The sequence below is a fragment of the Callospermophilus lateralis genome, chromosome 16 (assembly GCF_048772815.1).
Source record: "Callospermophilus lateralis isolate mCalLat2 chromosome 16, mCalLat2.hap1, whole genome shotgun sequence".
Lineage (NCBI taxonomy): Eukaryota > Metazoa > Chordata > Mammalia > Rodentia > Sciuridae > Callospermophilus > Callospermophilus lateralis.
Window position 1 is genome coordinate 23,793,170 of NC_135320.1, and position 18,827 is coordinate 23,811,996.

Sequence of the window (18,827 nt, forward strand, 5' to 3'; positions counted from 1 at the left end):
GGTCTCTTTTGCTCATCCTTATAACTAAAAGATAATTATGCTCAAATTATGATGAGGTAATTATGTTATCCACTATTTAATAATTGATGCATTTCTGTCATTATGTTTGCAAAATATTAGTTAGGAAATAGAAAACACAGTTCTCATTTTGGCCTATTTTCAGTACAAGTTCCAATAACCAAAATGCTAATTTTAGGACACCAGGTGATTTCTGAGGTAATCAATCTATAAGTTTCTAAATCTTTTATCTAAATGTTAGCAGTTGATATACCATTCATCTTTGTAAACATAATGTTATAATCTACTTACTTTAGAAAATTAATAACATGAAATTCAGGTCAACTGTGACCACATTGGTATACTTAAACTTTTGATCTCACATATCAGAATATTATAAAAATAAAATCAGGAACTCTGTCATTTCAGGTCAAATTTGGGAGGAAACAGCTAAAAGCATAGCTTGATAACTAACACTAGTGATTAATTGCTTTTTCAACATGTGGATTATCTTGGTGCCAAAAATTATAGAACAATTGCCTAACAAATTGGAGTGTCCCTGATGTCAGTACTCATATTTTCTTTGGATTATACTAAGCAATTATGCTAAACCTTCTAATGACTGAGTAAAATGGTATTGTGCCTTGGGGCAGATTTGATGAACTACAGTTGTACTTTTCAAAGCCTAAGAGGCATATGCATAAAGAATTATATTGTCTAGAATAGAATTATGTTTGGCCTTTATGTTCGACTTTAAAAGATTATAAAAATTGATCACAAAACTATTAATGTTTACTATTGAAAATAATTACTTTAAACAACTTACTTCCTGAAAAAAATTTCTTGGTATAAAATCATCTCCAAATAAATATTTGATTTATATGATAAATTTTTTATCCTATAACTTAATACTTCATACCTCCTCTTTATATTCAGTTCACTATTATTTGTATCAATAATGCTGAATAAGTCCTTCATAACATGTATTTGTTGAGCTTTAACTTTTTACTTCAACTCCTATGTAATCCATCTAGTTTCTCATCCATGATTTTTCAACATAGTTGAGGCTATTAAGATTTGGGGCTTAGGGCTGGAATTATGGCTCAGTAGTAGAGCAAATGTTTGCCTAGCATGTGTGAGGCACTGGGTTCAATTCTCAGCACCACATATAAATAAAAATAAAGATTTGGAGCTTAAAAAAATAAAAGAATATAAAGAGACAAAATAAGAAATTAATATTTGTTCTTATATATGAGAATACTGTATTTAAAAACTACAACCATCTGAAATATTCTCTAGCCTCAAGGAAGTTAATTTGATATGCTACTGATGTCAGAATTACACATGAATGCCACTTTTTAGGAGGTAAATTTTCAAGCTTCCTAACTAATCTTAATATTTAAAATAAACATTATATCACTTAAAACTAAGGAAGTATGAGCTATTGAAATGACAATTCATTTAGACAAACATTAACAGAATGGACTTCTAATTCTCTCAAGATCTAAAAATAAAAATAATTTATTACCATGTGCTTTACAACTATTTCACTAAAGAGCATAACTAAAACAAAAGCTGTATTTTAAAAATTATTTTATTTTTTACTTATTCACATGCGGTGCTAAGGATCGAACCCAGTGCCTCACACATGCTAGGCAAGCATTCTGTCACTGAGCTACAACCCCCAGCCCCACAAAACCTATATTGAATAAGAAAATTTGGAACACAAGTTGCAGATATATATATATATATATATATATATATATATATATATATATATATATATATATTTTGCTTTCACAAGACCTTTTTATAGTGGCATTAGTCCATTCTTATGGACAACCTTCATGACCAAAACACCTCCCCAAGAGTCTGCACCCCCAGTACTGTCACATTGGGAATAACATTTTGGGGGCAGTACTGGAGATTGAAATCAGGGGCACTCAACTACTGAGCCACATCTCCAGCCCTATTTTGTATTTTCTTTAGAGACTGGGTCTCACTGAATTGCTTAGTGCCTTGCTTTTGCTGAGGCTGGCTTTGAACTCTCCATCCTTCTGCCTAAGCCTCCTAAACTGCTGGGATTACAGGCGTATGCCACCATGCCCAGCTGGGAATAATATTTTTTGGATTATATTTTCTAATTTTCAGGATCCTCCTGAGAGTTCTAGGGGCATCCTCAATAACACTATTCATTCATTAGTATCACACTACAAAAGTATTATATTTCCATCAGATTTTTGATTTTCAACTTATAATAAAGTAGCACCGGCTCTCTTCCTCAAATTCTAAATATAATATATTTTCCTAGTAACAAAAGGAAGATTTACATTCTGCCTTAGGATGTAAATGCCACAATGTATCAAAATTTGAATTTCTCACTATGGCCTAAGGACCCTTCAAGATCTGGTTTCTAGGGTTGGGGTTGTGGCTCAGTGGTACAGCACTCACCTAGTACTTTCGAGGCCCTGGGTTCCATCCTCAGCACCACATAATAAATAAAATAAAGGTATTGTGCCCAAGTACAACAAAAAATATTAATCTACTTCCTTCATATTCCATTCTCCCCTCCCTTTATTGGTCCTTACATTCACCCAGCTTCTTCTCTTTTCAAACTCTCGCTCTGGCTGCTTCCAGGGCCTGGAAGGCTCCTTGAAGTTTCTCACAGGCTTGATTCCTCATTCTTGAGGAATCAGATGCCTGTCTCCTCCTAGAGACCTAGCCTGTCATCTTCACCCTAAAAAAACACTTCTTCCTTTCCTTCCATTCTCACTTCTAAACCCTAGTTAGGGTTCACTCTATTGGTTTCCTTCACAGAATTTATCACAACAGGAAATTATCTTGTTCACTGTTTACTTGTCTACTGACTCACCTTTCTTGAATATAAGCTCCATGGAGTCAAGGACTTGATCTCACCCACTAGCACTTAGCACCTTGAATAGTGGCACATCATAGGTACTTGATAGAAAAGTTCAGCCAAGAAACTCAATTTTCTTTTGTTTTTGTTGTTTTCGTTTTTGGTTGGTGATGGTTTTGTTTTGTTTTCTTTTGTTTTAGTGTGTGTGTGTGTGTGTGTGTGTGTGTGTTGCCCAGGATTGAACACAGGGCTTTGTGCATGTAAGTCAAGCACTCTACCAACTGAGCTATATCCCCAGCTCAATTTGCTTTTAAGAATTAACAATATAATGTTTTTAGTAAGGACAAAATTAAATGTGTTCATGTCTTTTTTATGGGAACATGACTTTTGCCACACAGTAAGATCATATAAAATGAATACCTTTTCCCAAATTTTCTTAATAGGTTTAAAACAGGAGTTTAAAAAAGTTCATTTTTTCAATGAAAGGTTGTTATTGCAGAAATATGCAAAAAGCCATATACTAATTTTTTAAAAAGCACCAGCAATCTTCAAAGATGAACATGAAATAATTATAATAATGCACCAGTTAAAAAAATAAGCAAGAAGGGGGAACTTTTTTAAAATAAGCAGATAGGTACCCCCAAAATGAAGCAATTAAGTACAAGTATAATATGTTTTCATTTATTTTAACAAATTATTTTAAAAGACATGAGGATAGAGTATATGACATTACTAAGTTTCACTCTTAGCCTCAATCCATCACCAACTAATTAAACTTTTGCTGAACTTATTATTGGCCTGATAAATTTAAGCAAAGTCTTGGATTTCTAGTAGAAGACAGAAAGGTTCTTTACCTCTCGTATAAAACATCTTTTTTTCCCCCTTAATTCTTAAAATATAAGCAAGGAACTGTTTCCGAAACTGAACCTACACTTTTTGTTTTAACCTAAACTTTTTCTATAATTAGAAGTTCCTTTCTTGTAAATTCTTCATAAAACACTTAGCTGTTAGTTTATTGACAATAAATATTTCAGAAATAAAGATGAAACAAAGATTAGAATGCCATTGGAAATTTTTACAACATATTTTTCAGAAAATATATTTTTTACTATAACTGTATAATATAAATGTATTTTTAATGAAACTGACTTTCAGCTGAGATCATTTAATTTACAGCCATATTTCACATTATATTTATGCAGTTTGACCTTTTAGTGGAAATGCATGTTAATATTTAAAAGTGGACTGTATTAAACATAATAGATTTTTAAAAAACAGAACCCAAGAAAATATTTTTTTAATATTTATTTTTTATTTGTAGTTGAACAAAATATTTTTATTTTATTTATTTTTACGTGATGCTGAGGATCGAACCCAGGGCCTCATACCTGCTAGGTGAGCACTCTACCACCGAGCCACAACCCCAGCCTTCTTATCATTCTTAAGTAGTGATGGGGACAGTGGTGAAACAATTAATTTTGAAAGTTGTTTCTGACACTAAGTGGACTTGATTTGGTGACTGAATGTGGGAATGCTAGTATGTGAGACAGTGTTGGAGGTGGCTCTTTGACTGTACTTTGTTGTTTGGGTTTTTTTTTTTTTAAGCTGTAGATGGACACATACCTTTATTTTATTTATTTTTATGCAGTGCTGAGGATTGAACCCAGTGCCCCACACAGCTAGGCAAGTGCTCTGCCTCTGAGCTGCAACCACAGTCCCTTGTTTTGCCAGGGTGTGGGGGGAGTACCAAAGATTGAACCCAGGGGGGCACTTAACCACTGAGCCTCAGCTCTTTTTATTTTATATTTTGATACAGGGTCTTACCAAGTTGCTTAGGGCCTCACTAAGTTGCTGAGGCTGGCCTCAAACTTAGAATCCTCCTGCCTCTGCTGGGATTAGAGGCATATACGATGGCAGCCAGCTTTTCTGATTCTACTTTGTGTAGTAGGATGGACTGTGGACAAGCCAAACTAGAGGAAGCCTATTAGATTTGTGCAGGATAGAAATGATATCAGTTTTGAGTTTTCAATGCCTCTAGGACATTCATATTCTGGTGGATTGAATGACTAGAAGCCTGTTTGATGATTAGGTCCAAAAATCAAAGAAATACTATAGATTGCTTTACATGTAACCTATAGAGCAATGATTTATATTTATAGAATTTGTTATATAATAAATGACAAATCAGTTACTAAGTTTTTAATCACATTATTGGGGCTCATATTTTGTGCATCCTGGCATTAGAAGGCTCCGAATAGCTTCTAGAGAAACTCTCAAGTACATAATCATATACAGGTTACAGAAATAACGAGTGGAAACTGACCCACCCAGAAGTAAAAGGAATTTGTATTGTTTCTTCAGCTTCCAGTTTCTACATACAGATATATGTTCACAAAGAAACCTTTTGTTCCCCTTCCTATAGTCACTTTAATTTCTCTCCTTTGAGCTTCCATTCAGAGTTTTCTATGAAAATGGAAATTATGTGACCCAAATTTCTGAATAATAAATCTTCTCTCCTTAAGGGAATTGTCCATTTTCCAGTATTGCTGTGTAACAATCACCCCAAAACTTAGTGGATTGAAACAACACACATTTATTATTGCAGAATATTATGGGCCAGAAATCTGGGTCCTCTTCTTCAGGGTCTCTAACAAGGCTACAATCAAGCATTGGCTAGAGATGAGGCATCATCTGAAAACAATTGGTAGAAGAACCAACCTTCCAGCTCTAACAGGGATTTTTGGTATTTAGTTTCTCAATGAACTAATGCCTCTGTTTCTCACTAGCTATTGGCTGGAGAGTACCCTCAGATCTTGGCCACACAGACATTCCCAATTACTGCTTGCCTAATCAAAGCAACTGAGTCTGCTGTTATGACCCAATCATGGAAATGACATCCCATAAATTTTATTTTATTTTATTCATTTTATTGGCCAGAACAAATCATTAGTTCCACACTGTGGCAGAAAGGACCATACAAGGACTTAGATACCAAATAAACGTTAATTTTTCTGTGTGGAGTTATGTGATGATATACATGACTGAACCCTTTAATTTCTTGATTTCTCAATGAAAGGTAACATATCATTAAAGTGTTTGCTTAGTACTTTATGTAGTACTATGCAGTATTATACTCAGGAAATATACAGTGACTAACAAATATGGAACAACATAAAATGTAAAGTATATTTTTGTCTAAAGTTACTTGGAAACTCTAGTTGAGGCTTTTAAAATGTGCTTTTTTAACCATCATTCTTTCAAAAGTATATTTTAAAATGATTCTCAAGACTTCACAATGGTTTTTTGCAAATATAAATTTCCCAACATCTGTCAAAGTATAAATCTTAAGGGTATTTTACACTGAACTTACAAATGTGGTAATGAACACAAGTATTTCTTGTAGTCTGCCAAATTTCTGCCACATTGGAAAATATACAGATGATTCTTGAACACAGTGTGCCACTAGACAGGAATTATATTTCACATCTTATGACAGAATACTTTCTCTTGTTGCATTAAAAAATTAATTAGTAATTCAAACCATTTTAAACACCAGCAATCACAGTGATTTTTAACTCCATGAAGAGCAGGATTCAAAATGAACTTTGAAAATGTAATTTTATCATTTTTTAAAAGCCTAATTGCAAAAACAAAAAGAAAAAAATTCCTATCCCACCACTAGGAAATAACCACTTGTAAATATTTGGGTGTATATCTACATATCTGTATGTAAATCTATTATCTATTTATCTATCTCTTCTTTTAGACATTTGAAAGTATATTGGGCTGGGGCCGTAGCTCAGTGGTAAAGCACTTGCCTCGCTCGTGCGAGGCACTGGATTCGATCCTCAGCACCACATAAAAAATAATAAAGATACTGTGTGTTCATTTACAACTAAAAATATATTTTTTTAAAAAAGAAAGTATATATAACTGGGAGTGGTGGTGCATACCTGTAGTTCCAGCTACTCAGAAGGCACAGGCAAAAGGATCATTTGAGCCCATAAGTTTGAGATTGGTCAGAGCAACATAGTTAGACACAATCTCTAAAAAATACTAGTAAAAATAAAAATGTTAGTGTTTACAATTTTACCAATATGAGATCATACTCCCTTTTTATAATGGCATAAGAAAATTTTCCAAAAAGATTTTCAGATCCTGCTCTTCATGGAACTAAAAATCACTTTGTGACTGCTCATGTTTAAAATGGTTTGAAATACTAATTAAAAATTTTAATGCAACAAGTAAAGTTTAAGAGAAAGTATTTTCTCCAGCCACAAAATATGAAATTATGTCATTTTCAGGAAAATGAATGAAACTAGAGAGCATTATATAAGTGAAATAAGTCACAGTCATAAGGTCAAGAGTCATATGTTTTATCTGACATACAGAAGCTAGAGAGAAAAGGGGAAAGAAAGGTGAGGATGAATTTCATGAAAAACAGAGATCAGTTGAGGAAAGGGACTAAGGGGTGGGAGAGGGGAAGTGCTGGGAAGTGATATTGGCCAAATTATATTGTTATATTTTGTGCATGTACGAATATGTAACAACAAATCCTATCATTATAGACAACTATCATGCACACATGTGGGAAAAGGGGAGGAAAATATTCTCTCAGTACAATGGGAGAAACTGATATTCAAGGTTTCTAGTAATGTAATGTTAGCAGCTAATTACTCATTTAAGAGCAATGGGCCAGCCTGCATGCATTATTAAAAGTGTTACCCCAGGAATGGACTACAAAATAGATAGGAGGAATTTCTGATTTATATCCTAGTGTTTTAACCATATTATTCTGATCACTCTTACTTTTCATCCTTCTGTAGCTTTTTATTCTGTTAATAACCCCCTGAATATACTCTTTGAACTCTTTGCCCTGTATCTGGATCCGAATTACCAGATTTTGAATTACTATTATTTGTTCTAAGAACAAATATTACTACTGATAAATCTTTCTTTGCCATCTTTACCAGCTTTTCTTCCCTCTTCCATCCCAACTAGTTGGCATAGCTATTGACCCACTATTTCTCTTTACTTTCTCCCTCACTACCACTTATGGCTTCATGGTTTCAATAATTAGTTTTTTACTGGAGACTATAAATACCTCTCTCATCTCACATTCAAGGTATATAAACCAAACTCATCCATTTCCCCTCAAATTTATTGCAACCTCTCCTCTTTCTCCAGTATTAATCCTTCATCCTACATAACACCTGGGAATTTTATTCTTCTCTCTTTTTATCCAATCGCTATTAAGTCATATTTCAAGAAATCTCCCAAATTTGTTCATTATTTTCTACTTATATTTGTCTTCATTCCATTTGGGCCAAGATTACCTCACAAATGGACTTTACCAACAATGTATGGAATGAAGTTTGGGTTTCGTTGCCCTGATCCCCAACCCCTTCTTAGGCTATTCCTATTGTAAAGATCAGTGACATGTAATGAAAAGAGAACAGGATTTGAAATCAGGAGCCCAAGAATATGTTTCCTCTCTGCCACCCCAAGTATGACCTTAAGCACATTTCTTTCCTCTTTCTAAGCCCATTAGTTTCCTTATCTGCAAGATGTCAATTGGACTGCCTTTATGGGCTCTAAGCTGCCTTGCAACTTTAACAGATCCACTCTTGACACTTCTTTGCTCAAGGAATGTCAATGACAACCTTGTATTCTCAGAACACAGTGGATACTCTCAGGTATGCTGTGTCCTTTACATCCAGATTGTTTCACTGTATCTCCATTAAGCCTGTCATTTTCCACTGTAAATATCTGTTCTTTGTACTACTATTCTTCCTTTCTTTCATTTATAAATTTTTCATTTTACAAACATTTATGAAGTGACTTCTCAATATACAAAGCAGTTTCCTGGTTCCTGGGAATAGCAAGGTAAAAGATATAATCCTTGTCCTCAAATAATGTATCACCTTATTGGAGTCTGGATAAGTAACAACATATAGTGAAGTGGTAAATGCCATTCTAAAGAACTGAATACGTCCCAGCTATGCTGGGGGCAGAAAGTAACATCACTTAACAAAGATGGAGTCTGCAGGAAGTCTTCAGAAAAGATACACTTATACTCCGTCCTTTTTTAAAAAGGTAAAAATAATGAAAGAGAATAAAGTATCTTCTAGTGCTACTCTGCGGGGAGGATTAGGGAGGGAAAATCTTTTTAGAACAGCGAACATTGGAGAATTCTGGAGAGTAGGAGTCAAGTGGCAAACGATGAGGGAAGACATGAATACTCGTGAATGTCACCCTGAGTTTGGGTTTTATCCGAGAAAGGGTGAAGAATTGGCTTGATGCAGATAATTCCTTTTGTGATCTGTTACTGGGACAAGAGGGTTATTGTGCACAACAGTCAAATCTGATGGTCTAGTGGGAAATGGTGACCTAACAAAAATTGTCCCGTCTGCTGCGGATAAAACCGATGCCTCATGGCCAGTTCAATCAACTGACCTCCATCCCCAGACTGTCCAGTGGGCAATATCAACCAGGAGCCCCACGTCACAATCAACAGCACCTGCGCCAGGCCACAGGGGGCGCTTCCCGCAACCTCGCGATACTTCCCTCCAGCAGCTGGCTGACCGGGAGCGTCGGGTCGCCCGGCAACTGCGCCGAGGCTGCCGAGGAGCCGGAGGCCGGCGAAACTTACCAAACCAGAGGTACTGACTAGACTCGTCTAGCGAGCGGTGAGGTGACCTCCGGGAAGAGGCGTGGAGACAGAGGAAACCCTAGAGCCACGTTTCCCAACCTTGCCTGCCAGTAAGACTCTCTAGGACGGTTGTTAGAATGCAGGTCCCTGAGCCCTGTCTCTAGAATTTCCAGAAAAACGGGAAGTCTGTATTTTAACGAATGCCCGGGATCAGGGAAGATTGGGAAACGGCTCCCGGGGAAGGAAACGCTGGAAGCGGGGGCCGCCGGGCTGAGCGAGAGGTGTCTGGGGGCGCGCCTGAGTTCCGAAGGGCTTTGGAAGCTCGAGGGCTGAGGCCACCGAGAGCCTGGGACTCGCTAAGTGGGCATGTAGGGGGAAACTAAATCGGGAAACAGCCCATCTCCTCGGGCCTGTGGAAGTCCCGGGGGATGAAAGTCGAGGGGTCCCTTTAGTGACTCCCAGAGCGCCTGTAGGTAACTGTAAGCTGTTCCCGCTGGAACCTGGAGAGAGATCCTAGCCAGCGGAGCCCGAGATGACATGTCTAGTGGGAGGAAATACAGAAAAGACGTTTCTCAAACTTTAGAAAACAATGAATCTCATTTAAAAGCAAAGCAAGGAAACCTCAAAAGTGTTGATGGAATTGTTTTTATTATTATGTTCTAAAATGTATCCAAATCCACACTATTGGAGTCAGTTGAAACTGCTGATAGTTTATAATTTCTCTAAACAAGGAAACTACAATACCAATAAAGTTTAAAGTTTTATTTTAACAAAATGAATGAAGGTATTTTGTGCACTGCTACAATGCAGGTCCTTTGTTTTTAATATTTATTTTTTAGTTTTCGGTGGATAAAACATTTTTATTTTACTTTTATGTGGTGCTGAGGATCGAACCCAGCACCCCACCCATGCCAGGTGAGTGCGTTACCACTTGAGCCACATCCCCAGCCCAATTCAGGTTCTTTTGAGTTAAAAGTCGCCTATTTTTGAGTGTTTAGTTCTCTCACTTTCACATTCAACCCCTGGAAATTTGTTTGGCTGTGTCTTTTTGTTGTTGTTTTAAGTTTAATATTGGGTCTATTGGTTTTCCTTTGATTTAATAAATACTTCATTTACTTACCTTTGCCTCTTTCTACTTTTAATTATCTGAAATACTTAAAACTTTTCTTCCACACAAACATCAATATAGAGACAGAATTCCTCTATAGTGACAGAGTTAAGATTAGGCCAACCTAAAATATGCTGCGCTTGCATATTGACTATTTTGAGTTAAAGGCCTTAAGGAACAAGAGGTGTAACATTACCGACCTTTGTTTTGTTTCTGAAAAGCAAGAAATGCAATTTCCATTTGAAAAAGTCCTTCCCTATCCTAGAAAATTATCATTCTTACCATCAAGGATGGGAAGTTGAGGTACAGGAAAATCCATACAAACTTTTAGACTAACCTTTAATTTCCTAGCCACTTCTTCATCAGTCAGCTACCTTAGCCAAATCCCCTTTGCCTTGTCATTTTTCACAATTTCCTACTCTAATTCAGTGTATGAGTGTTCAGCTCTATGTCTTTGAGTCTTCATTTCCATAAAGATTCCCATTACACTTAAAACTTATATTAAATTTATATACTTTTCTGACAACAAATTTAAAATATAGGCAGAAAGGTTTACTTCTTATAAAAATTTTCTGTCTTATGTCAATTTAGTTCTCAAGTCCAACCAGAAAAAAAATATTCCAAGAGGATATAGACAAAGGTTTGCCTGCCTGTCTTACATGAGGATAGGCATTTATGAGGATTTAGATCCAAATTTATTTTATCCCAGGTTAGAAAACAGCCTTAAGTGAAAACTTGTGATAGCACTTTTCTTGGGTTGCAATCACAGGAAAGTAGAGTGAAGGAAAAAAAAATGAACTGGACAGAGATGGAAAGAGAGCAAATATAAGAAAGTATGACTCAGAAGTCTACCACATTTTCAAAGGGATCTTCTGAAATGAATGCCTCTCACAAAAGTCCATGAGGGAAAGGAGAATAAATCAGTTTTGACTTCTGTCTCCCTTTGATCAAAGTTATCCCCACGGGGATCACTTTCATATCACAGGGTTGCTGTGACACCAGTATAGCAATCTCCTTCAGTTACCAGGGGGAGGCCCTGGGGTGGATAACCTTTTTTAAATGTGCATTTTCAATGAGCTCACCTGAAATCCCAGTCACTCAGGAGGCTGAAACAGGAGGATCACAAGTTCCAGGTCAGCAACCTGAGATCCTCATTAACTTGAGCAAGACTGTGTCTCAAAATAAAAAATAAAAAGGAGATGTAGCTCAGTGGTAGAGTGTCCCTGGGTTTAATCCCTACTACAAAAATAAATAAGATGCAGTTTACCTCAGTTACCAATTGAAATTTCCATTAAAAAAAGTTCTAAGACTTAAGCCTTTTAAGTATGGGCCAACAAAATCATAAAAGGATATTACAAATTGAAAACATCTACATCAAAAATCAAATATTGTAGAATCGGCTAAGGGTAGAAAATTCTAATTTTAAATATATTTATGTATATTTATATTAGAAGATAGACTGAAAATTAAAGCAAGCATCTACATTTAGACCTTGGAAAAACAAAATAAACCTGAAAGTATGAGGAAAGAAAATTCAAAAGGAGAAAAACAAAGTAACGAAATTGAAGCAGAGATACAAATAGAGGTGGTCAACAAAGCTAAAATTGGTTTCCTTTGAGTGTGCTCACAAAGCAGACAACCTGGAAAGACTGGGCTAGGATCATAGCTCAGTGGTAGAGTGCTTGCCTACCAGGCGTGAGACACTGGGTTCAATCCCTGGACCATATAAAAATAAATAAAATAAAGGTATTGTGCCCATGTAAAACTGAAAAAATATTTTTAAAAAACAAGAAAGACTATAAACAGGGGGAAAATGGAAAAAAATCAAATTAGGAATGAGAAAGGGAACTATCAAAGCAGTAGCAAAGACTAGAATACTAAAATAGAACTTTCTGACAACAAATTTAAAATATAGGAGAAAGGTTAATTTGCTATAAAAGTATTAAAAATTTACCAAAATGGATTCCAGAAAAAATAGAAAACCTGAAGAGAACTATATTCATTAAAGAAACCAAAACAGTAATTAAACATTAATCTCCCCAAAACCTTACTCTCCAAATGAGAATTCACCAGGCCCAGTTAGTTTTCCTATATTCAAGGAAGAAAAAGTAGGAATGTTCACCCACTGATCTTAGTTAGCTTTGATTCAAAACCCAGCCATAAAAGTAAAAGAAAAAAAAATTACTGGCCAAATTCCCTAAAGAAACATAGGTAAAATAGATCCTAAATAAAATATTAGAAAACTCAATTCATTTAGATCCAGTGTGTCTAGTATATGCTATTCTGTGTGGTCTATCCCTGGAATGTAAAACATTTTAACATTAAAAAGTCTATTAATGTATTTCACCACATATTCTAATACATGTGCATGCAACACACACACACACACACACACACACACACACACAAACACACACACAGTCAACATCCGTTCATGAATTTTTTATTTTTTCTTTATTGGTGCTTGGGATTGAACCTAGAGCTGCACACACATACTAAATAAGTACTCTACCACTGAGGTAAACCCCCAGCTCCCAAATAGTGATTTAAAAAGAAATGATTATAAACTGTGAGTAGAAAAGAAATTTCTTAACCTGAGAATGGCTGGCTACTAAAAAAAACAAAACAAACAAAAAAACCTCACAGCAAACATAGTATACTTAGTGGTAAAAGTTGTAAATACTTCCTTTGAGTTCAGCAATAAGACAAGTGCACACAGTTTTTTTATTTCCACATTTTTTTTTTTGGTGTATTACAATACAGGTTATTTGTTACACATTTGTACATGCACACAACATAATAATACAATTTGGTCAGTATCACCACCCAGTACTTCCATCTGCACCTCTCACCCCCCAGTCTGTTTCCTCTACTGATTTTCTTTTGATTTTCATGAGATCCCTGCCTATGTACCCCTCACCTTTCTTTTCCTTTTTCCTCTGTAGCTTCCACATGTGAGAGAAAACACTCTCACTCTTGATCTTCTGAGTTTATAGCTTATTTTTCTTACCATAATGGCCTCAAGTTCTATCCATTTTCCTGCAGTGACATAATTTCATTTTTCTTTCTTTCTTTCTTTCTTTTTTTTTTTTTTTTTTGCAGGGGGAGGTGTGTGCTAGGGATTGAACTTAGGGACACTCAACTACTAAGCCACATCCCCAGTCCTATTTTGTATTTTCTTTAAAGACAGGGTCTCACTGAGTTGGTTAGTGCCTCGATGTTTCTGAGGCTGGCTTTGAACCTGCGATCCTCTTCAGTCAGCCTCCCAAAATGCTGGGATTACAGGTGTGCACTACCGTGCCTGGCTCATTTTTCTTTATGGCTGAATAAAACTCCATTTTGTGTGTGTGTGTGTGTGTGTGTGTGTGTGTGTTATATCTTCCATTTTCTTTATCCATTCATCTGTTGATGGAAATTTAGGCTGGTTCCATAGTTGGGTATTGTGAACTATGCTGCCAAAAACATGGGTGTGTGTATATATATATATATATATATATATATATATATATATATATATATATATATATATATCACTATAGTATGATGACTTTCTTTTTTTCTTTTTCTTTTTTTTTTTTTTTTTTTTGGTACCAGGGATTAAACCCAGGGATGCTTAATCATGGAGCCACATCCCTAACCCTTTTTATTTTTTATTTCAAGACAGGATCTCACTATGTTGCTCAGAACTTTGCTTTGTAGCTGAGGCCAACTTTGAACTTTTGATCCTCCTGCCTTAGCCTCCTGAGTCTCTGGGATTAGAGGCCTGCACCATTGTGCACGGCTATGTCATTCTTTTAAAATCAAGGAAAGAGTTACTAAGTAAGACACAAAAAGCACAAAACATGAGCGAAAGGAAAATTATGCACTTGGCTAATGTTCAAAAACATTCTAGTTTTTAGAAAATACCATTAAAAAAAGAATTCAAAAAATTAAGGGGAGGGGGGATAGTAGGGGTTAGGAATGGTAGCAGAATACAACAGTCATTAATATGGTAATAAGTAAAAATGTGGATGTGTAACCGATGTGAGACTTCATATTTCTTCCCTGTTAAGTTTTGTTCTGTCCACTCTAGTCAGCCGGGGAGACTGTTAACTGTGTTTTGAATCTTGCATCTACATTCTATAGAACTGATTCTCTCAGTCTCTTTCACGTGCAATGTGGATATTTTCTGTCTTCCTAAAAGTCACTGATAAAGTAGGTTGAAGTTGAGAAAAAAAAAAAGAATTCAAAGAAAAAGAGAGTTATGGAGCAAATAGACTACCCATGGTCTGAAAAAAGATACTTGCAACAGATATAATCAATGAAAGGAAGATTAGTATCAGATAGAAATGTGTTTGTTCTAAAAATTACTTATAAAAACAAAAATAGCAAAACCAGGTGAAATATAAGAAATAGCAGTTATATCCATTGGCTTGAAAAAGTTTGTGTAAGTGATGATCTGGTTATGAAGAACTTCTCTTGGTATGATTCACCCACAGAGAATAAAAACCTTGATCCTTTAGAGAAACTGTAGTAAAATTCAATATAGAGTCAGTCTTCTCCAGTAAACTCAATCTAGCACTTACCGTTAGGTCAACTATTTTAGTTAGCTTTGATACAAAAACCCAACCATGAAAGTATAAAAAAAAATTAATGGCCAAATTCCCTAAAGAAGCATAGGTAAAATAGATCCTAAATAAAATATTAGCAAACTCAATACATTTAGATCCAGTGTATCTGGTATATGCCAGTATTCCTTAGGGGAGAGTTGGATCCTCCCATCTCAGAAGTAGATACCATTTTTCTTATTTATTCTTTTGAGACAGGTTCTTGCATATTCAACAGTCTGGCTTCAAACTCCTGAGCTCAAGCAATCTTCCTGTCTCAGCCTCTTACATACCTGAGTATAATATCAAGCTTCTTATTTTGTTTCTTATTTTTTCATTTTGGCTCTGCTGGAGATGGAACCCAGGGCCTCAGGAAGCTCTGAGGAGCCAAGACCCAGTCCCTTATTTTATGAGAAATTTGAAATAACCTGCCTAAGACTGCCTAACCCCAGTGATCAGTGAAGCCAAAATCTGAACCAGCCAATCTGGATTGAGAAATACTGCATTATGCTGCCTCTTTCAGGATTATAGTAGTAGTAACATAGTAAAATTTCTAGGCTACCTCCATTTTTAAGTGTTTTGTAGCATTATCCTCTATATAACTCAAGATTTTCAATTTATGTGTTCTGATTTTGAAATTTTGAAAATAGATTTACTGTGATTATTATGGGAAAAGGAGCCAGAAGATCTAATGCCATTCTCTACTGCCTCTAGATTGAGTAATTGCAGATAAATTTCTTCCTCTATGACATGAGAACAATAGACAATATTCCTTGAGGTCCTTTTTGACTCCAAAAGAGAATAAATCATCCTTCAAAAGATGCCCACAATAATAATTCAGTACTACTCAAGGAGAGGAAAAGTTTTAAAAGTAAAAAACAAATGAATACTATGCACTTAATTAATTTTGATATCTTAAATCTAAGTTTATGCTCTTAGAAAATACCTCAATGCTCATAAAAATGTCTATGGACTAACTCATCAAATAGTTTTATATAAGAAAATTAAAGAAGCCGGACTCAGTAGCACACAATTGTAATCTCAGCTATTTGGGAGGCTGAGGCAGGAAGATCACATGTTTATGATCAGCCTGGGCAACATAGTGAGCCTGTCTCAAAAAAGAAAAAAAAAAAAACCTAAAAGGGCTAGGAATGTAGCTCAGTGCTGAAGTGCTCCTAGGTTCAATCCTTAGTACTGCAAAAAAAAAAAAAAAGACTAAATCAAAATAACCTTTCCTAAATTGCTATGTGATATCATAATATTCCATTTTTCTTTAATTTTTAGAAAATTGGAAATAAACAATATCTGAACCTGCTTCTGGACATGATATCAAAACAGAGCTATTGCTGAGAGTTTGGTTTATAGAGAAATCATGGTTCGACTGACCTTGGAACTAATTGCCAAAAACAGCAATCTTAAACCCCGAAAAGAAGAAACCGTTGCACAATGCCTGAAGAAATTAACTCATATAAATTTTTCAGACAAAAATATAGATGCAATTGTAAGAACTCTGAAATTATTTCTTATTTTTATATAATTAACAATGTAAAGTTTAGAAATTTGTCTGAGGGCATATCTAACATATTAACTCTATTATTAATTAAATTTATTAACTATATTTCTACCAGTAAGTTTTATAGTATGTTTTCATTTTAATTTCCTTCTGTGATATCAAACTTATTTTCTATAAAATGTACCATTGTGATTTTCATGAATTATATGTTAGATATTATTGTTACTGTTCCCCTACAGTACTCTATGGATTTGAAAATAATTTCAGAGATGTTTTTGTATTATTTCAGAGCCTTGGAATATAATATTTTACATATCAAAATGTTATGAAATAACTATGTGACTATGTTCAACTGTGGGGGTAGGGATATAACTCAGTGGTAAAGAGTGTGTGCTTAGCATGCCCAGGACCCTGGGTTGGATCCTAAGCAACAACCACCCACAAAAAAAGTTCACCTGAAATTTTTTGCACATAATTTAACTGGTTATGTATGTGTATGTGTGTGTGTGTGTGTGTGTGTGTGTGTGTGTGTGTGTGTTAGATTACGTTAGTTTTTTAAAAATATTTTTTAGTTGTAGATGAACACAATACCTTTATTTTATTTATTTATTTTATGTGGTGCTGAGGATTGAACCCAGTGACTCACACATGCTAGGCAAGCACTCTACCACTGAGCCACAACTGCAGCCCCGAGAGTGGTTTAGTTTTATCAGACAAGAATATGTTTACTTGGATATGTTCTGAAATTACATTTTCTCAGTGCTAAGGTAATTCTTTCTTGGCTTTAATTTAGGAAACTGTAAAGGCTGAAATAACTCTTTGGGATCATTTGTATTGGTATCTGTAGACCCTAGTATGTCTTAAAGACTACAGATGAGAGAAAATTTCTCAGAAACATAGAAACTATATGAGGGCAAGGATCATGTCTGTTTTACACACATCATTCTAAACCCCCTATAATATAATACCTGACTCATGTTAAAACCTTTGTCTAATGAATGGCTGAATTAAATACCAAAGCCCCAGGCAAAAACTGTCCGTTAAAAATATTTTGAGTGGGAAAAGCATAGCAAAGCAGTAGATCATTTGCCTAGCATGAAAGGTCCTGAGTTCAATGCCTAATATCGAAAAAGAAAAAAAATGTTTTGTTGTGGTTGTTTTTGTAGATCCACAATCCACTCCTATGTTCTATCATTTATGGTTCCCTGATGATCCTTCTCTTCAAGGATTCAGCTGCCCCAAACCTCATGTTTCTCTTTTGTTGCTCAGAGCTCTCTACCTTATCATACCATACAAGACTGCTTTCTCCAGAAAGTCCCAAAGAGCCTTTATTAAAGGTCTTTTATCCTCAAAACAGTCTATACATATTTCTCCAGCTTGTATGATCTTTGTCAGGAGGAAAGCCAACTAGTTAAAAGTAATCCAAATGAGAAGAAGTTATAAAATGAGAAGAAGTTATAAACTTAAAAGTTCCCAAAATGTGATGTTAGTGAAGACTGACACATTTTTTGAGCAGAATTTCCCTCTCCCTCCTGTAAGGAGAATTACTCTAGGATAATTCTGCCACCAATCAAGAAATAACAGTCTATTAAAAAAAAAAAACCTTAATTTATTTGTATATGGTGCTGAGGATCGAACCCAGGGCTTTGCATGTGCTAGGTAAGTGCTCTGCTACTGAGTCACAACCCCAGACCCAAGAAATAACAGTCTTTTAAAATTAACTTCAGTTTTCTTCTTATCTCAGAAGTAATTGGTGTTTAGCTGGATGTGGTGCCACGCATATATGATCTTTTTCACTTGGGAGGCAAAGGCAGGAAGATTAAAAGTTCAAGGCCAGCCTCAGCAACTTAGTAAGACCCTATCTCAATACAAACTAAACAGGACTGGGAGTATAGTGCAGTGGTTGAGTGCCTAGCATGCACAAATCCTGGATTTGATCCCCCAGCACACACACAAAAAAGTTTTTGTAATAAATATAAATAAGAAGAAGGAATGTAACCCTACCAGTTAGAGATATTTATTTTTAATACTTAGGTGATATCCTTTCAGTTTTTTCTAGACATGTAGTAATATATTTTTCCAAAACTGGGTCATAAATACATTTAATTATGTAT

General features: G+C 35.4%; 1 protein-coding gene across 1 annotated transcript in view; it reads left to right on the forward strand.

The window, feature by feature from the left end:
- The first annotated feature begins 9,435 nt into the window (after window positions 1-9,435).
- Window positions 9,436-18,827, forward strand: part of Ppp1r42 (protein phosphatase 1 regulatory subunit 42) — a 51,847-nt gene continuing 42,455 nt past the window's right edge. Inside the window, exons 1-2 of the mRNA XM_076836151.2 lie at window positions 9,436-9,516; window positions 16,485-16,701. Coding sequence (XP_076692266.1) covers window positions 16,573-16,701 — 129 coding nt within the window. The 5' untranslated portion in view covers window positions 9,436-9,516; window positions 16,485-16,572. The remainder of the gene's footprint in view (window positions 9,517-16,484; window positions 16,702-18,827) is intronic.